We start from the raw sequence: 21369 nt of genomic DNA on the forward strand, positions 1-21369 counted from the left end.
GTGTCACACTTGGGTATTTTCTATCATATAGACCCCTCAAAATGACTTCAAATGAGATGTGGTCCCTAAAAAAAATGGTGTTGTAAAAATGAGAAATTGCTGGTCAACTTTTAACCCTTATAACTCCCTAACAAAAAAAAATTTTGGTTCCAAAATTGTGCTGATGTAAAGTAGACATGTGGGAAATGTTACTTATTAAGTATTTTGCGTGACGTATCTCTGTGATTTAAGGGCATAAAAATTTAAAGTTGGAAAATTGCGAAATTTTCTAAATTTTCGCCAAATTTCCGTTTTTTTTCACAAACGCAAGTTATATCGAATAAATGTTACCACTAACATGAAGTACAATATGTCACGAGAAAACAATGTCAGAATCGCCAAGATCCTTTGAAGCGTTCCAGAGTTATAACCTCATAAAGGGACAGTGGTCAGAATTGTAAAAATTGGCCCGGTCATTAACGTGCAAACCACCCTCGGGGCTTAAGGGGTTAAAGGGAATCTGTCAGCAGGCTCTTGCTATGTAATCTGACATTAGCATGATGTAGGGGCTTAGCCTGATTCCAGCTTTGTGTCACTTACTGGGCTGCTTGCTGCAGTTTTGACATAATCCCAGCTTTTTCTGCTGTAGCTGTGCTGACCTCTGTATAACTCACATCACTGATTTGCAGCTTCCTGTCTACACAGTCAGCAAGAAGCCAATCAGTGGTGGGGGCGGGGTTACACAGATTAGCTGGACTGCCTGGCATGGGATATCTAGTCCTGCAGTGATAATCTTCTGCTGATAAAACACGGATTGTAATGAAACTACAGCAAACTACTGAGCAAGTGACATCTGTTGTGAATTCTGTGGCCAAGCTCCCTCCTGTGGTCGTGAGTGGTACTGCGGCTGGTTCTGTCTATAAGCTTCCTTTGGTGGATGAGAGTGATACTGCGGCTTCTGGGTTTCCTTCCTCAGGTGATGAGGTTAAGTCGTTAGGTGCTGCTCTATTTAACTCCACCTGGTGCTTTGATCCTGGCCTCCAGTCAATGTTCTAGTATTGGTCTTGCTTCCTCCTGGATCGTTCCTGTGGCCTCTCTATCCTGCATAAGCTAAGTTCTGCTTGTGTTATTTTTGTTTGCTATATTTTCTGTCCAGCTTCCTATATTGGTTTTTTCTTGCTTGCTGGAAGCTCTGAGACGCAGAGGGAGCACCTCCGTACCGTTAGTCGGTGCGGAGGGTCTTTTTGGCCCTCTGCGTGGTTGTTTGTAGGTTTTTGTGTTGACCGCAAAGCTATCTTTCCTATCCTCGGTCTATTCAGTAAGTCGGGCCTCACTTTGCTAGATCGATTTCATCTCTGTGTTTGTATTTCATCTTTACTCACAGTCATTATATGTGGGGGGCTGCCTTTTCCTTTGGGGAATTTCTCTGAGGCAAGGTAGGCTTATTTTTCTATCTTCAGGGCTAGTTAGTTTCTCAGGCTGTGCCGAGTTGCATAGGGAGCGTTAGGCGCAATCCACGGCTACCTCTAGTGTGGTGTGTTAGGATTAGGGATTGCGGTCAGCAGAGTTTCCACGTCTCAGAGCTTGTCCTATGTTTTTGGTAAATGTCAGGTCACCTTGTGTGCTCTGAACTTCAAGGTCCATTGTGGTTCTGAATTACCTGTTCATAACAGACATCCCTGGAATCAGGCTCTTTGCCTGTACATCATTTTGTGCTCAGATTAGATAGCAAAAGCTGCTGAAAGATTCCCTTTAAACCATTAATCACCACACAGCGCAGAAAAAAAATAAACAAAAATATCTAATCATTAAGAACCAAAATATTTTATTAACATTAACAGTCAGTGTGTACAGGTCCCAAATATAGAAATAAATGTTATATACACTATATTAATCAACCCATTATAGTAAATAAATGGAGATATGGATTTTTACTGTGCTGCCGGAGGCACCAATGGATTCCTTGGTGCATATGATGAAAGTTTCCAGGAAGCAAAATAATTGACTGAGGTTTTGAGTGGTCAACGTGTTTCGAAGTACACATACTTCTTCATGAGGACAAACCACACCCAGAATGTGATTTTTCCTGATGAAGAAGTCTATGTACTTTGAAAAGCGTTGACCAATGAAAAACGCAGTCAATAATTTCACGTCCTGGATACTTTCATCATATGCACCGAGGAATCCACTAGTGCCTCCGGCAGAGCAGTGAAGATCCACATCTCCAATTACAGTGACGAGCAAAAGGAAACAATATTTGGAACTTTTGACTTTCAGACTCCATATCTCACCATCCACTGCGGCTTTGAACAAGGGACTACCATCATTTTAGACAATCATCTTGGATATCTCATACATAAATTTAACTTTCAGCTATTTAGCATGTGATTAGTTATGCAGATTTTTGTCATGTCGCTGCATCGTTACGGTTTTACTTCTAAAAATCCAATTTTTTATTGTTTTGTTAGTATTTGTAAATCCACCTTTGGTTTTCACCACTGCCCGACTCCTTCTGGGCATGTTCTTGATTAGATTCATACATGTCTCCACCGAAATCTGATCCCAGGTCTCTTCTACACATTCCCAAAGTTGGATAGTGGTCGCCTCACTTGAGTATGTATATAGCTTTTTCTTCAACTCCAGCAACAAGCGTTTGATTGGGTTAAGATCTGGGGACTTTGAGGGCCAATCCAGCACTTATACTTTATTGGCAAACAAATAGTTCAATGACAATCTCAACGTATGCTTCGGATTGTAATCCTGCTGGAACACAGTCATCCTTTACATACCCATAGTACTCGAGCGTACAAAGTAACTCATCTTGTAGGATACTCACTTATAGCTCAGCATTGAGACCACCATCGTTCCTGGTCAAGTATGCAATGCATTTGGCTGTGAAACAACCTCATATCATCAGGGATCCTCCACCAAACTTGACAGTTCCTTCAATTTCTTGATCCGTTGGCCTCTTTTCCCTTGTTTCTTCCAGACCCATTTGCATCTATCAGAGCCTAGTCTAATGACTTTTTTCTCATGGCTCCAAATCACACGTTTCTAATCTTTTACTGTCCACTTTTCGTATTTTTTAGCCAACTCCAGCCAACGCTTCTTATGACAATATTGAAGTCGAGGCATCTTCACATTTTTTTGAGCCACCATTCCAGACTTGTTTAACGCATGTCACATGGTGTTTGCATCGATGTCTGTGATGTCCCTATTACGAGCCACGAAGCATATAAGCCACCTCCACCTTATGATGAGCTTACTTGTTGACTACGATGTTTTGCCTGGACATCCACCTTTTGGCTTTTGAATGGATGGACTTCATTTTGTATTCTTCCAACGGTCATGGGCTCACATGATACAGTATTTCTTGGCCGACAGACCACCATCAATGAGCTGCATAATGCGGTTTCTCGTTTCCTGGGAAATCTTCATGGATGCTCCTTAATTTGAACAGGTGACTTTTTGCTGCGGAATCAACCTAATAATACGCTGAGCTATTAGGGAATGTGAGAACAAGTTGTTTAATCATATGCTAAATAGTTGCAAGTAAAATTTATGTATGAGATAGCCAAGATGATTGTCTATAAAATGATGGTCGCCACATGTTCAAAGCAGTAGTGGATGGTGAGAGATGGCGCCTAAGAGTCAAAAATTCAAAACATTTGTTACCCCTTTGTTCATCACTGTATCTACCAATGAATAACGCTCCGTGGATCTGCAGCAGACACTCGTAATTCGGCCCGGACAGTGTTGTGGAGACACAATCCTGCCGGGTATGCACATTCCTGTTGTGTCTTCCTCCATCCAATACTGGGTAAGACTCTATATTGCGACATTATTTTCCAGTGCTTCCCTCTGCACATCAACCCAATATGACATTTTCTACATCTGAGACTGTGATCCTCAAAAAGAGGCACACATAAAAAACTAAGTGCTAATCAATATGGCCTCTATTACTGCAGCCACAGAAACCGTCACTCAACTTTACCAGGTTCCCGAGTGGCGGTTCTGCACAGCATTGTTCACACTTACCTTGACCTCGGTGGTCACCTAAATCTTTTTCTTCTGTATCACAATCGTCAGTTTGGGATATGCTCTCAATTAAAGTGTTTTCCCCACACTCCTCAATATCTGCAGAGAATATATGATACACTATAGGGTGCACTGATGTGTAGCAGTATTAATAACGCAGGGCAATCAGGAGTACACCAATTCTGAAATAAACACCTATGGCCGGTTTTATGCATGCTTTACGGTGTGAGTAACCACCGTAATGTAAGGACGGTCCCGTGGGTCTACCGGCCTGAGGTCAAAAGATTTATACATGCCTCTGGGGCTGCGTACTAAGGGTCAGATCTGCAGACAGCCCATACACGGATGTGTACAGCTTTATTCTCAGAGAAAAGTAATCCTGTCATAGTATCCAACAACCTGATAATACTTTATTCATAGCAGAATTAAGGTCCATTTAGGCAGGCCATCAATTGAGAACGAACTGGCATAAAAACCTTCGCTCTGAGCAACACATTGACCTGTGTAAAAGGGCCATGTGCTGCCGATAACATCATTATCTACACAAACACAACTATCATATAAACGACCATGCTTTGTGCAAAGAACATTTGTTGGGAGGTCTAAACAAGCCAATAACTGAGCGCCGATCAGCTTGTATATAGCTCATGTCAAAGCTTTGACAAAGAACACAGCTCGTGTTGGAAACGCGTAGCTGCACATATGGGTGCCATGTCACTATTTTATACGAATTTGGAATAAAGACAAGCTTTTTTATCAGCTGGACTCATCCTGCTTTTTTTTTTAATTCATTTAATAGTACCCACCAGCTGTTATGACCTGATGCACATGTGAAGTGAAGCCAGACACCAACTTCTGGCAGACTTCCCGAGTACGGTGCATTCTAAAAGCTGAAGGTCTATCAGTGTTATGTATGGTAGAGGAAGAATGAAGCCTACAATGAAAAGAACAACCAGCCTGCAGTGAAGCACGGCGGTGGCTCAATAACACCTGCAGTGAAGAATGGAAGTAACTCGGCAGTGACTGCAGTGAAGCATGGTGGTGGCTCGGAAACACCCGAGGTGAAGCATGGTGGTGGCCCGGTCATGCCTGCAGTGAACCATCGTGGTGGCTCAGTAACAACCACAGTGAAGCATGGTGGAGACTTGGTAATGTCTAGGATGAAGCAGGACGGTAGCTTGAAGATGCCTCCAGTGAAGCAAAACTTCCAGAGGCTGGTGTATGGCTGTGTCACATTTGCAGCAAGTCATATAAGCCAGAGAAGCTCTACTAAGTACCCAAGATGGTTGACATGAGGGGAGTGAATAATTCTGAGCCTGCAGTAGTCAGTAAAAATGGCATTTTGTGATGAATGTCCAGAAACTACTTGTTATATTAAATTGTGTTGAGCTATTTACGTTGTTATATTGGATTGGTTTATTGCAAAGAGCAGAAAGTTTGGAAATTTAGATAATAATCAGCATTTACCAAGGTGGTGTGGAGTTGAATAATACTGCTTGCAACTGTACAGGTTTCCAACTTTCCCCATAATGTTTCCATAATTATGGGAAGGGGGGTTCTCACCTTCAGGCTCTTCATTTTCTCTGACAGAAAACCTTGGCTCGCTGAAGTAGCTCCAGAGCTGAACTCTAGTGAAGCCTCCTGGGCCGTGACACTCTGAGAAAATACAACATCATGCTATAATTCTGCATGCAACCAGAAAGAAGGAGGGCATCTTAAATTACGATATGGCACCCCAGCAGTGGTTTCCCTAGTATTGCCCTGATTGATCCCTTTCTACCCTTTTTACAGTAGTGAGTGTATGATAAAGGTGATCTACAAAAATGTGTGCGGAATAGACTCAATAGCTGCAACATAGTATCAGCATCACTGGTAGAAAGCAAGTACCTGTAAGCATTACTAAATATAAAGGATGAATGTAAGATCCCCATTATGTATTTTCATTTCCATCTTGTCCCTTTAAAAAAAAACAAAAACGTTCCAACGCGTTTCACCTCAGAGTCTAGCGGTTCATAAGGGAGCATTAGGCACTAAAACCAGCAAAGGACTAGTGATGAATGCTATCTTCATGTTCCTCCACACAATGGCGTATGGCTATCTGCCAAAACAACCTAGCCATTTAAATCCCACTGTCAGTGACTGACAACAGCATCTAAATGGTTAAAGGGGCTATCCGAGACTTTGCTATTTTGTCCTATAGGGCCAAGAACTTACAGGCAGGTAAAGTCATGGACCGCTCCTGCTGGCAATTTTGCTTCATTTGACAAGATGTCAACAGAGCAGCTCTTCCTTTTCCGCTCTGTTGACGGGGGGCATCCCTGCTGACATCATGCTGATTGACAGCCGGATCCTTGCAGTTCTGGCTGTTAATCAGCATGACACCCTAATGACAGAGAAAACCGGAAAAGAAACTGCTGTGTCGACATAATGTCAGTGGAAGCTGCAGAATCACTGGCGGAAGAAGTCGGTGACCAATCTGAGCTGGCAGAGATCTGTGCCGGGCAGATCAGGTAGGTAGATGTATTTCATCTGCCTGTAAGTTCTTCGCCCCATATGTAAAAATAAGCAAAGTCCCAGATAACTCCTTTAAGCAGCAGCATTCGTAGTTGGTAAATTAGTGTGAAAATGTAGCGGTCTCTGGCCAGTATCACAAATCACCTTCGCTCTCGCTGTCCGTCTCCTCCAGGGGGTCATTATGGTCGCTCTCGTATATGCTGTCCATACTCGCGAGTAACTTGGGGCACTCTCTGTACTTGCTGAAGCTGTCTGGCTGCTTACCTGCGGGACCAGATCATGGAAACGATGGATGTCTGGGCCTAAATGTCACACATCAGTCCATTTCTCCACGATGGGTAAATTAAAGGTCCCAAGATTAACTCTTGCAATTGTTAAAACCCCTCAATCAGCAAAAATGTTGCTGAGATCCAGAGGCCCTTCGTTCCCCAGAGCAGGACGAGCAGCCCCGAAACTTCTCCGATACCAAACTAGTCCAGTGGGTTTTTTTCAACTATTAGTGATAAAAAAAGCAAAAATTTGTAAAAGAAAAAAGAAAAAGAAAACAGGGAATTTTGTGTACTCACCGTAAAATCCTTTTCTCCGAGCCACTCATTGGGGGGACACAGGACCATGGTGTATGCTGCTGCCACTAGGAGGATGACACTAAGTGAGTATAAAAAAATTAGCTCCTCCTCTGCAGTATACACCTACCACTGGCTCCAGCCCGAACCAGTTCAGTGATAAAGCAGTAGGAGATCAAAACCATCAAATACAGGTACAACATGTCAAACCAAATAACAAATATAGCCGAAAGGTTGGGTACTGTGTCTCCCAAAGAGTGGCTCGAAGAAAAGGATTTTACGGTGAGTACACATAAATCCCTGTTTCTCCTTCACCACATTGGGGGACACAGGACCATGGGACGTCCTAAAACAGTCCCTCGGTGGGAAAACATCATAACAGATCAGACCACATGTACCAACTGTCTAGAGATGCGCTACAGCAGCCTGCAAGATTCGTCTACCCAAGTTCCAAGTCCCGCCTGATTAACGTCACCGCTACAAAGAAAGGCAACCTTCCAGGAAAGGTAGGTCAGTGAGGCATCCTGCAGAGGCTCGAAAGGAGTCTCCTGTAGAACACCCAGGACCAAGTTAAGGTCCCAGGCATCCAACGACATTTTATAGGGGGGGGAAATCAAATGGGAGACTCCCTGGATGAAAGTCCTCATTTGTAGATTGGAAGCAATCCTGCGCTGGGACAAAACGGATAGAGCAGAGATCTGGCCCTTGAGGGAACTAAGCGCCAGACCTGAATCCAAACCGTTCTGGAGGAACTCCAAAATGGTTGGAATGGAGAGGACAACGGCGAACGCTGCTCCATGAGAAAAAGGCTTTCCAAGTGCGGTGATAGATATGCCCTATTAAAGGCTTTCGGGCGCTGATCATGGTGCAAACCACCGGTTGGGAGAAACCAGGTTGGGCTAGGACCCAGGATTCAACGGCCAAGCCGTTAAACACAGGGCCCGAGTTCTGGAGGCAAATTGGACCCTGGGAGAGCAGATCTAGTCGATTCGGCAGTCGCCAGGTAACGTCGGTGACAAACTGCACCAACTCCGCATACCACGCCCTGCGTTGCCAGTCTGGAGCGACTAGGATCACTCGAACTCCCTCCACACCGATCTTCCTGATGACCTTCGGGATCAACAGAATCGGGGGAAATATGTATGGAAGATGAAACTGACGCCATGGAAGGACCAGTGCGTCCGCCCCGATGGCTTCTGGATCCCGGGAAAGAGCTACGAACTCTGGGACTTTGGCGTTTAATGTCTAAGCCATCAGATCCACGTCCGGAGTCCCCCAGCGAAGACAGATCTCCAGAGGCGAGACCCTGGTGGCTGAGGAAGTCTGCCGCCCAGTTTTCCACGCCCAGGATGTGAACTGCTGAAATGACCGAATAGTTCTTTTCGGCCCAGCGGAGAATGTGAACCACCTCTCGCATTGCCGCCCTGCTGCGGGTGCCCCCCTGATGACTCATATATGCCACAGCCGTGGCATTATCCGATTGAATCTAGTCGGGCGCCCCTCCAGAAGATAATGGAACCGCCCCAGGGACAACTGGATTGCCCGAATCTCCAGTACATTGATCGGAAGGTGCGCTTCCCGAGGAGACCAGCGCCCCTGGGTAGTGTGGTGACGGAAGACAGCTCCCCAGCTGAGGAGACAGGCGTCGGTAGTGACCACCATCCATAGAACCGGAAGAAAGGATTTCCCCTGATTGAGGGAATACCGCAACGTCTACCACCTGAGCGCCTGTCTCACCCACAGTGACAGGCGGCACAGTCGATCGAGGGAGAAGGGGCTCCTGTCCCAGGCTGCCAGAAGCGCATGTTGCAGAGGACGGAGGTGTAGCTGAGCGAAGGGAACGGCTTCCATTGCTGCCATCATCTTGCCCAGGACCCTCATGCCAAATCGGATGGAGTGAGGACCTGGGCGACAAAGTACCTGGACTCCTTGTTGAAGGGCTAAGACCTTGAGGAAGAATCACCAACCCTCGGGAGGGGTCCAGGGTCACGACTAGAAATAAAATCTGCTGAGCTAGGACAGGGAAAGACTGCTAGTGCTTTGCCGCTATGGTGGTGGTCGATGCAAGGCTCCGCTCCATTAGTGCGATAGGACCCACTACGAGGGTTTGCCGTGACATGGCAGTGGGCTTCATACAGTCTGATCAGAATGTTAAACTAAAAACCTCATGTTCAGTTATATAAATTTTTGCCTAGCGGTTTTAGATCAACGTATGATTTTTGGAGGTGCAGTTCATGCAATTTTTTTTGGTGCGAAGACTTGTTCAAGTTCATCAGCCAGCCCAGGCGAAAAAGTGTATCCACCGTAATACGAACGCACTCTGCGCAGGCTTGGAGGGACAGCCCGTTGATCAGGAGGTCATCTAGGTAAGGCAAAATGTCCATTCCCCGAGAGTGTGGCCACCATGACCTTTGTGAACACTCTGGGAGCGGTGGTGAGACCGAAGGGCACGGCTGTGAACTGAAAATGTTCCTCACGGACAGCGGAGCGCAGGAACCTCTCATGAGGGGGGAAAGATCGGGATATGAAGGCAAGTATCTCGGATGTCGATGGATGCTAGGAACTCCCCCTTCTCCATCAAGGAAATTACAGAGCGGAGGGACTCTATCCTGAAGTTCCAGACCTTGACAAATTTGTTTAGGTGTTTTAGGTCCAGAATGGGTCTCACCGTTACATCCTTCTTTGGAACCACGAATAGGTTCGAGTAGAACCCCTTGAACCTCTCATTTTCTGGAACCGAAGTAATGACCCCGTCTTGGCGAAGAGAATTGATGGCTCAGTAAAAGGACCATGCCTGCGCTTCCGTTTTGGGGGGCGAGAGGGGAAGAACCATGCCGGGGGACGGGCTGCAAATTCTATTTTGTATCCGGAGGACAGCAGGTCCCTGACCCAATCGTCGTGAATGACAGAGAGCCAGGCATGGTGAAACTGGAGTAGGCGACTGACTACTCTGCTGGTGTCGACCAGATAATGCCATGGAGTCATTTGGCCGTGAATTTATGGGACCTGGGTCCCTTAGATCTGGGCTACTTGGATCGGCCCTTGCAGGACTGGTTGGTCGTATAGGAGACCTAGGGACCCTTGTCTCCCTGAGGGGAGCGCCCTGATCCAGAAAAGTTTGCTGTGGCGGACCAACCGGATTGGTGCGAAAAGACCGGAAACGTGTCTGCTGCTGGTGGCGAAAGGGTCACCTAACTCTCTGCTGGGGGAGGATTTACTCTTCCCTCCTGTGGCATCAGAGATCAGCTGATTCAGCTTCTCTCCGATCAAACGACTGCTCTGGTAAGGCAGGGAGGTAAGGGACTTCTTGGATGCAGAGTCCGCTCGCCACTACCTGAGCCATAGTTTGAGCCATAGTATCCGCCTTATAGAGACCGCATTTGAGGCCGCAAGCACAGCGCAGTTAGCCGTATCGCGTTTACCAAATAATCCCCAGCCAAGGAGATCTGATTGGCCAGATCACTACCTCCGGGGGAAGATCACTACCCTGTATGGTGCTACTCAAAGTATCTGCCCAGGAGACCATGGCTTTGGCTACCCATTTCACGGAAAAGGAGGGAGAGAGTGCCGAACACGAGGCCTCAAAGACCGAACGGGCAGGGCTCTCAATCTGACGGTCTATGGGATCTTTAATGGAGGATCCATCCAGCAAGGATAGGAGGGTTTTGGAGGCCAAGCGAGATACAGGTGGATCTACCAAAAGAGATTCCTCCCATTGCTTACACAGATCAGATGAAAATGGGTCTCTCGCCTCAAGATGCTTCTGCCCTGAAAAGCGTTTTTTTCCAGCCGCTCTCTATGCCGTTGAACTATGTCCTGAAATTCGGGGTGATTAGCAAACACCCTATGAGGGCGTTTGGTCTTTTTGAAGGACACCGTATGGTCCGGGATAGAGGTAGATTCCTTGCCAACCTTTAAAGTCTGGTTGACAGCCTCTTTGAGACTAACCACCGACGATTGATAACCTGGCAAGTCCAGGTTGAGGGGCCCGTCAGACTCGTACTCTGCTCTTTTCAATGCAAACCCCTGGTGAGGGAGAGCAAGAAACAGAGCTCACGGATGCCAAGGCACGAGAAGGCCCAGGAGACGTGCTATGGGTCCGTTTTCTAAATGCCTGTGTATCTTTTGACAGAGCGACCCCTGCAGGCCGACAGTTCGAATGTGGTAGAGGAACCCTCTAAAACAGGCAGATGGATGCACCTACCCATGGAGGGATCATGAAGGGACTCAATCGCTTTAGCTAGAGAAGCCATAGACAGACCGTGAGGTAGCCCAGTCAGGGGGACTAGGTGCACTGGGATGGGTTGTGGCGGGGGGGGGGGCTCCTGAGCGTGTTTGGGATCACAGACTTCGCAGAGTGGAGTATTCTGTCCACGTGGCAACGAAGTCTGACAGGTGGTATATGACGTGAAAAACACTGTGTCTTATTAGCCCTAGTGGATGTTCTGGAGAGACATGATGTACCCTTGACTCAAAATATACTGCAGAGAATGGCTAGAGTATATGGCAATGCAGCTCTGCAGAGAAAAATGGCCAGTGAGTATATAGCAGCGCATCTATTACCCAGGTCGTGTGGCCCTGTGAACGGTCCTCCCGATGCCAGGGATCCGCCGTGAAAGTTGAGAGCAGACTTGCAACAGTGTAGGGAATCCGGTCACGAAAGGCTCCCAAAGAGACGGCAGATAAGAGATGATCCAGCTTCTCTCCATGTGTAAAAATAGCAGCCGGGGCACTCTCGCACTGGAGAAGCACCAAGCAGGTGGACGGAGCCACCAGCGTGACGCAAGCGAGGAGGCAAAGCTACCGGCCTACGGCCTACTACAGGCTGAAGCCGGGGACTAAATTTCCAGGACCGCACCCAGGGAGCCGCGACGTGCTCTGCAGGAGCCCTCTAGCCACCCAGGTACTCACCTCTTCGTGGGAGGAGAAGAAATGCAGAGCTACCACTCTGCCTACAGGTCAGGAGGCTGCAGTATGGACGGTGCAGGAACCCTCAATCCACCATCCCTCTGTCAGGGAGGTGGAGAGGGACCGTCCGCCTCCTTCCATCACTGCTTTCCATCAGTGGTGATGCAGTGGGGGCCGCGCGGACGCCATCGGTGCCTCTGTACATCCTAGGGTTTCATTACGTCAGGATGGGACAGGGCTATTTGTCCGCCTGTATGCATGGCTGCAGAAGGGGGTACATGGAAGCGACACTCCATGTTCCCGTCTGTTGCTGGTGCGGGGAAAGCGGTACCCTGAAGAGTCCCTTCACCCCTAAAATAACTCAGGCATGGCTTGAACGGTGCGGAAGGGGGTATGAGGAGGCGACACTCCACGTTCCCGCCTGTTGTTGGTTTGGGGAGATCGGTACCCTGAAGGGATCCGTCGCTTCTGTAACCCACAGAAAAAAAATAGTAAAAGGTAAAAAATTACAATAAAAAAATAAAATAAAAAATTGTGGTCTGAAGACCAGACCAATGTGCCTCCTACGGACATTTAGCATGAACTGGTTCGGGCTGGAGCCAGTGGTAGGTGTATACTGCAGAGGAGCTAATTTGTTTATTCACAAAGGGCTCTAAAAGTGAACCTGGAAATTATAGGCCAGTAAGTCTAACCTCTATTGTTGGTAAAATATTTGAAGGGTTTCTGAGGGATGTTATTCTGGATTATCTCAATGAGAATAACTGTTTAACTCCATATCAGCATGGGTTTATGAGAAATCGCTCCTGTCAAACCAATCTAATCAGTTTATATGAAGAGGTAAGCTATAGGCTGGACCACGGTGAGTCATTGGACGTGGTATATCTCGATTTTTCCAAAGCGTTTGATACCGTGCCGCACAAGAGGTTGGTACACAAAATGAGAATGCTTGGTCTGGGGGAAAATGTGTGTAAATGGGTTAGTAACTGGCTTAGTGATAGAAAGCAGAGGGTGGTTATAAATGGTATAGTCTCTAACTGGGTCGCTGTGACCAGTGGGGTACCGCAGGGGTCGGTATTGGGACCTGTTCTCTTCAACATATTCATTAATGATCTGGTAGAAGGTTTACACAGTAAAATATCGATATTTGCAGATGATACAAAACTATGTACAGCAGTTAATACAAGAGAAGATAGTATACTGCTACAGATGGATCTGGATAAGTTGGAAACTTGGGCTGAAAGGTGGCAGATGAGGATTAACAATGATAAATGTAAGGTTATACACATGGGAAGAAGGAATCAATATCACCATTACACACTGAACGGGAAACCACTGGGTAAATCTGACAGGGAGAAGGACTTGGGGATCCTAGTTAATGATAAACTTACCTGGAGCACCCAGTGCCAGGCAGCAGCTGCCAAGGCAAACAGGATCATGGGGTGCATTAAAAGAGGTCTGGATACACATGATGAGAGCATTATACTGCCTCTGTACAAATCCCTAGTTAGACCGCACATGGAGTACTGTGTCCAGTTTTGGGCACCGGTGCTCAGGAAGGATATAATGGAACTAGAGAGAGTACAAAGGAGGGCAACAAAATTAATAAAGGGGATGGGAGAACTACAATACCCAGATAGATTAGCGAAATTAGGATTATTTAGTCTAGAAAAAAGACGACTGAGGGGCGATCTAATAACCATGTATAAGTATATAAGGGGACAATACAAATATCTCGCTGAGGATCTGTTTATACCAAGGAAGGTGACAGGCACAAGGGGGCATTCTTTGCGTCTGGAGGAGAAAAGGTTTTTCCACCAACATAGAAGAGGATTCTTTACTGTTAGGGCAGTGAGAATCTGGAATTGCTTGCCTGAGGAGGTGGTGATGGCGAACTCAGTCGAGGGGTTCAAGAGAGGCCTGGATGTCTTCCTGGAGCAGAACAATATTGTATCATACAATTAGGTTCTGTAGAAGGACGTAGATCTGGGGATTTATTATGATGGAATATAGGCTGAACTTGATGGACTAATGTCTTTTTTCGGCCTTACTAACTATGTTACTATGTTACATAGGGTCAGCCTCCTAGTGGCAGCAGCATACACCATGGTCCTGTGTCCCCCAATGTGGCAAAGGAGAAAAAAAAGTTTTTGATTGTGTTGTCATTTTATAAGAACATTAGCATTTTCATGTTTAGGTCTCAATGGAGTTTTGTGAGGGTTTATCTTTTGAGGTGGAGATGTTTTTAGTCGATATCATTGCGATACTTTGATCACATTTTACTGTATTTTTTGAGGCGACAAACGCAATTTTGCCATTTTTAATTTTTTTCGGTTTACGGAGCTAAGTGATTGAGTAAATTATTTTTATATTTTGATAGATCTAACTTTTCTGGATGCAGCAATGCAATATCACATGTATTTTTTAAATATTTTTTTTTAATGGGGTAAAGTAGTGATTATTCCAAGAGATATGGCTCTTGGAAGAAGTGGAGGAAAAAATAAAAGTGCGAGAAGATTGTTAAATAAATATTTAAAAGGGACTTCGCAAGGATTTTGGAGTAAAATCCTCTCCAAAGGCATTCGATTTGGCCGCGGTCCAGGCAGTGTGGACGGTCATGTTCTCTCCCCCTCCACATCTGCATGGACCTTGTGCACAGTCATGGGGAACAGAAAATGGCCTTCCCAAACTGTTCCAACAAAAGTAGAAGCTACAATTGTCCACAATGTCTTGTGCTGAAGTATTAAGATTTCTCATCACTGGAACTAAGGGGCCGAGGCCGACCCCTGAAAAATAGATCATAGTACTATCCTGCTACACCAAACTACAGTAGGCACAATACAGTCAGGGGGTAACGGTCTCCTGGCATTCACCAAACTTGGAGTCTTCCATATGATGCCAGATAGAGACGTATGATCTGTCACTGCACGGAACATGTCTCCGCCAGAGTCCAGTGGTGGCGGCTTTACACCACTCCATCAGACACTCGACACATTGTGCTTGGTGATGTAAGGCTGCACGCAGCTGCTCAACTATGAAGCTCCCGGCAGGGATGAAGTGTTTTATCCAATGTTAATACCAGAGGACTTTACAGTTATGGAGTCATCAGAGTGGTGGTGACTATTCTGCCCTCTGCTCCTCAGCATTTAGCCCCCTGCTCTGTAACGTTACATTAATAGGCGATGGGGGAAGATTTAAGAGGGGAGAAATATCATGAAGGGGCTTGTCACTTCGGGGGACAGTGCTGGAGGTGACAGAGCTCTTTAGCAGAAGCCGTTCTGTCACGTTTGTAAAACCAGTGGTTTATTTTGCTGCTCACTGCAGTTTTCACTCCCTCATCAAGCCCAAGGTCGCCAAAACGTACTTGAGTTCTTCCAACAGCCTAAAGTCCACCGAGAAGCCACTCACACTTAAACATGAAGAATGTAATTTGTATTGACCAGCTGGAATTAAATCCAAGAACAAGCATGGAGTGGACATATGCTAGCAGACTCACCATCCCCTTCTGTCGTCTCAACCTTAGCGGCCAGCTCCAACACATCCTCTGCAGTGATCCCAGCCGATGCTTGCTCTGCAGGGGAGATAATCATTCACATGTACCTGCTCAACTATATTCTGCAAATAAACAGTAAAAGCTTAAAACAAAACAAAACATGCAAAATACTTTAGCTTCCTGCAAGAAGATGCAAATAAATGAATAAAAAAATTAAAATACATACAACAGGAACCAACAATCAAGTCTTAGACAGTAAACACTGTAAAAAAAAAGAAAAGAAAACAATCAGAATTGTCATTTTTGGTCACCTCCCTTCCATGAAAAAAAAAGTAATAAGATTATTTTAAAGTCCACCAAAATAACTGTGGGTGCTCAGTCACCTGAAACGCGTCGATTCGCTTATCATGTAACTTACATTGTGGATTCTGTTTTATCCTCCACTGATCTCTTTGGGTGAACAAAGAAAGAAGTTTGTTCACAAGTTCGTTGAGCTGGACTTTCTCCTGTTTATGTGATCGCTCTACGCCCTGACGCAGCATTTCCATAGCTCCGAACACCTAAGGATGTCTATTACGGTGAGGTGGACCTATATTAGTATGTAAGTGTCCCTGCATGGAAGGGGAGTCATGCAGGAGGGCTGGCAATAGTGTTACAATGCTGTTCACGTTTTGACATCATGAGACCAAGACGACGCCTAACAATTCATCACCAGGACCTCACCATTGCGAGGCTTCAAGAAGGAGGTTCCCGGATGGAAGTGACCACTGAGTTTAGTGTCATCAGCAGGTTGTGACAGATAGAGAGTCTGGAAGAGTCACAGAACAACAGAGAAATGGACGCTTTGGCCACATCCCACACTGATGGCCGCTTCATTGTGAAACATGCCTTTTGGAACCAGGTGGTGAATGCCACACAACTCCAGAGACATTTAAGTAAGGTGACAAGCACCAAAGTGTCAAATCAGACCATTCACAACAGCGTGGTCTGAAAGCTAGATGACCAGCAATGGTATCTGACCACACCACCAGGCACAGGCGTCATCGTCTTGCATGGGTCAGGGTGCATCTATGCTGGACTAGGGGGACCAATGGGCTCCAGTGCTGTTCACTGATGAAAGTCGATTCACACTGAACAGAACTGATGGCAGCCAACAATGTTGGAGACATCAGGGAGAGCGCTATGCATCAGCCACTGTTGTTCCCAGACAAGTCTTTCGTAGTGGTGGTGTTACAGTGGGGGCAGGTGCGTCTAGTCAATACAGAACTGTCCTACACTTTGTGAATGGTTCAGTGACAAGCCTCTACTACTGGAATAACATCATTAATCCAGTCATTGAGCCTCTGCACAAACACAGGCCTAATTTCATCTTCATGGACAACAATGCTCAAATCATGAGGGAATGGCTGCTGGAGACTGGGAGACCTCAAATGGAGTGGCTGCACTTACTCCAGACCTGAATCTCATAGAAAACCTATGGGATCAGCCGAGCCAGTGTAGAGGCTCATAACTCTGTACCCCAGAACATCAATGATCTGAGGGCCACCCTTCAAGAAGAGAGGTATGCCATGCCCCAGCAGACAATAACAAAACTTGTGAACAGCATGAGTCGTTGTCGTCAAGCTGTAATTGATGCTCAAGGCCACATGACAAGTTGAATTTTGTTTCAATAACCTTTTCACATGAGAAAATCACCATGGCATGCTTCTACTTAAATGCCCTACTTTCGTGATAAAATATCACTGTAGTGTAAACTTTTTACGTATTCCATAAATTTCATCTGAAATATCCCTAACTTTTTGTGAGTAGTGTATATATCAATATACACACACATATATTTACAGTATACACATACTGCTTTTCAAAAATTCAGAACTTTCTTTTTTTTTACATTTAGTTTGTGCTAATATCGGAGACTCGTATATAAAGTTGTGTATTTACTTTGGTCGAGTTGTAGCTTTTAATTGAACCTTTTTGTTGTAGATATGACTTTTTTCCATTTTTTTTTCAGGGAGGTGAGGTGGCTAAAAATGGCAATTCTGTCTTTCTTTTCTACAGTGCTTATCATACATGATAAATGTTTTATTTCAAAAGAGAAATTTTTTTTTTCTTTTACGAATTGGGTAATACCAAATATGCTCGTTTAATTTTCAAAATCGATGACTATTTTAACTTTTAGATTTTTAATTTTATTTAATAAGGAAAAAAAAACTTTTTTACATATAGAGATTGGCAGTGGCCTGTCGCTCCAATCACTACTGTTTGAAGCTGTAATATCGTCTAACAGCCTAAAGTTATAAAGTTATTTGATTCAAATACCTTGATCTGCTTCTTGCAGTTTCATATCGGTATTATCTGCTGGTACTGGTTGTTCACTCTGGTTGAATTCATCCCTACCACAATCCACAACATGATTGCCGCTTTCCATGAATCCTTGGACAAATTCCGTCTCTTCGTGGTCATTTGCAGACAGAGATTCAGATAAGAAATCCTCGAAAGATGCAGCTTCTCTTATTAGTTCTTCTTTGGCTACAAACTCTTCACATATGTCTTTGAGTTTCATGTCTTCACCAGATACTAGTTCTTCACTTCCGCTAGCCGCAAAATCTTGGCTGAAGTCAGTCAGTGAACATTCAACAATGGTGGACTCAAACTCTTCAAAGCTTGTGCCAGCTTCTTTAATCACTCCTTCTCGAAGTACAATGTCTCCATCAACCTGAATCCCTTCTTCATATTCTTTGGTTGTCATATCTCCACAGTCAGTGATGTCGAAACTGACTGAATCGTGTTCACATTGTCCAGAGTCTTCGTAAGTTATATTCACTGCATATTCAATAGATACCTCAACAGATACTGTCTCTTCTTGTCCACTGAAGACTTCAGCATAAATTGCCTCATAGTCTACACAATCTTCACTACTTAGACCTGCTTCACCTTCAGTCCCAGCTACACTGTCAAAAGAGTCTTCAATTTTGGCCATGTCTACATGACCTAAAACCAGAGGCATATCATCTTGACTGATATTTAGCCCACCATAGCTTTCCACACCTTCTTGGATGGCGGCATCAATTAAACTCGAAACACCTTCAGGTTCAATCTCTAGAAGTCCTGTGGACACCATGCTGTCTACAATATCTTCTCCAGTAATGTCTTCATTGGGAATGGCTACCTTGTTTTCCTTGTCATATTCAATAGCAACAATGGTGTTTTCAATCTTGGGGTCAATTTTGGCCATGTCTACTTGACCTAAAACCAGAGGCATATCATCTTGACTGATATTTAGCCCACCATAGCTTTCCACACCTTCTTGGATGGCGGCATCAATTAAACTCGAAACACCTTCAGGTTCAATCTCTAGAAGTCCTGTGGACACCATGCTGTCTACAATATCTTCTCCAGTAATGTCTTCATTGGGAATGGCTACCTTGTTTTCCTTGTCATAGTCAATAGCAACAATGGTGTTTTCAATCTTGGGGTCAATTTTGGCCATGTCTACTTGACCTAAAACCAGAGGCATATCATCTTGACTGATATTTAGCCCACCATAGCTTTCCACACCTTCTTGGATGGCGGCATCAATTAAATTCGAAACACCTCCAGGTTCAATCTCTAGAAGTCCTGCGGACATCATGCTGCCTACAATATCTTCTCCAGTAATGTCTTCATTGGGAATGGCTACCTTGTTTTCCTTGTCATATTCAATAGCAACAATGGTGTTTTCAATCTTGGGGTCAATTTTGGCCATGTCTACTTGACCTAAAACCAGAGGCATATCATCTTGACTGATATTTAGCCCACCATAGCTTTCAACACCTTCTTGGATGGCGGCATCATTTAAACTCGAAACACCTTCAGGTTCAATCTCTACAAGTCCCGCAGACACCATGCTGTCTACAATATCTTCTCCAGTAATGTCTTCATTGGGAATTGCTACCTTGTATTTCTTGTCATATTCAATAGCAACGATGGTGTTTTCCATCTTGTGGACATCTCTTATCAACAAAGGTACGATTTCATCAGCAATTTGAATGTTTTCTATCATTGTGCTTTCTTGGGTCAGTATGCCGAGGACAGCATCTCCAGCTTCTTTAATCGCTCCATCTCCAAGTACAGTGTCTTCTTCTACCTGTATCGCTTTTTCAGATTCTTTAGTTGCCATTTCTCCACACTCAGTGATGTTTAAATTGGTTGAATCCTCTTCACTTTCACTGGTTATAGTCAAAAAATATTCAGTAGATACCTCACCAGATCCTGTCTCTTCATGTCGACTTAAGTCTTCGGCACGGCTTGACTCAATGTCTCTGAAATCTTCACTAGATGGACCCTTTTCATCTAATGTCCCAGCTACACTAACAAAAGAGTCTTCCATTTTAACCATGTCTACATGATCTGAAACCAGAAGCACATCATCAGCACAGATATTCAGCCCACTGTAATCTTCAATATCTTCTTGGATGGGTTCATCATGTAAAATAAAAACATCTTCAGGTACAATCTCTAGAAGTTTTGCAGACACCTTGCTATCTACAATATCTTTGGTAATGTCTTCACAGTGTATGGTGGCCTTGCCTTCCTTGTAAGCATCAATAGCTAAAAATGTGTCAGTTACTTCAACTTTTTCATTTGTGATGTTTTCCTTGTTTTTAATTGTGGTTTCCATCATTGTGCCTTCTTGAGTCACTATGCTGAGAGCCACCTCTCTAACTTTGTCCAAGCCTTCAATGTTTTTGTCTAAAGATTTACTTCTGTGGGTGTCCGTACATTCATTCAGCTCTTCACTAGTTACAGCGATTTCACTAAATGAGGACCTTTCCAACCATTTGTTGCTATGGGGTGTTTCTGTGCTTTCTAACACAGTAATGGTGGTAAGAAGGGCTTTACTTTCCATGGGCTCATAAACCGCTTCCTTCAAGCCAAATTCTTGCTTTGTTTCATCTGGAAAATATACAAAAATGCTCAATGTTCACATGCAAAAATTGGATTTTTGTACTCCTCATTAAATCTATTTTTCACTGAATACATTGGGAACCATAGGACGTGGGTATACACCCTGCCACTAGAAGCTTTAACACTGAAACAAAAGAAAGTTTTGGCTCCACCTGGTTGGCTATACTCTCTCCTAGGAGACTAGACAGATCAGTTGACTGCCAAAACCAGTATGAAAGCAACCACAAAAAATAAAACTTCTGTAATAATAAACAGCCAGGAACCAACATGAATTAAACCAAGAGTGGAAAATACAATACTTACAGGAAGCCAGTACTGACCGGGACAGTAAAACTATGAACAGGGCTGGAGAGGTGTCCTCCCAAGCATGCAACGAGAAAGTTAATTTCCAGATGCAGTCCAAACCGACTTCTAGAAACGGCAGATATAGTCATCGCCAAAAGTGTTGGCATCCTTGAAATTGTTCCAGAAATTGATGTATTTTTAACAGAAAATCATTGCAATTACAAACATTTTGTTACACACGTTTATTTCCGTTGTGTGCATTGGAAAAACATGAAAAAAGGCAAATTGGACACCACTTCACACAAAACCCCCAAAATGGTCTGGACAAAATTGTTGGCACCCCCTTTGGAATAAATATCTGCAATCAATCTCTCTCAACCATGAACAAGCTTCTTACATCTCTCAACTGGAATTTTTGACCACTCTTCTTTTGCAAACTGCCCCGGGTTTGAAGGCACATTGTCCCAAGAGCAGGGTGGATAAAAATCAATGTTTTTTTTAATTAAAAAAAAAAAAAAAAAAAAAAATCGGATTTTTTTTATTTAAATTGGATTTTTTATTTAAATCAGATTTTTTTCAATAAACTGCTTTTTGAGGAAAATATTTTACCATAAAAAAGGTTCTTCCATCATGAGATAAAGCTGA

At 44.5% G+C, this 21369-nt stretch overlaps 1 protein-coding gene across 1 annotated transcript in view; it reads right to left on the reverse strand.

Moving 5' to 3' along the window:
• Positions 1-5473: 5473 nt before the first annotated feature.
• The window catches only part of LOC138637931 (uncharacterized), a 56521-nt gene continuing 40625 nt past the window's right edge, over positions 5474-21369 (reverse strand). The window contains exons 4-6 of the mRNA XM_069726849.1: positions 17812-20427; positions 15496-15570; positions 5474-5673 (exon numbers count right to left, since the gene is read on the reverse strand). Of these exons, the coding sequence (XP_069582950.1) occupies positions 5474-5673; positions 15496-15570; positions 17812-20427 (2891 nt within the window). The remainder of the gene's footprint in view (positions 5674-15495; positions 15571-17811; positions 20428-21369) is intronic.

This window comes from Ranitomeya imitator, chromosome 5 (genome assembly GCF_032444005.1).
Source record: "Ranitomeya imitator isolate aRanImi1 chromosome 5, aRanImi1.pri, whole genome shotgun sequence".
Taxonomy (NCBI): domain Eukaryota; kingdom Metazoa; phylum Chordata; class Amphibia; order Anura; family Dendrobatidae; genus Ranitomeya; species Ranitomeya imitator.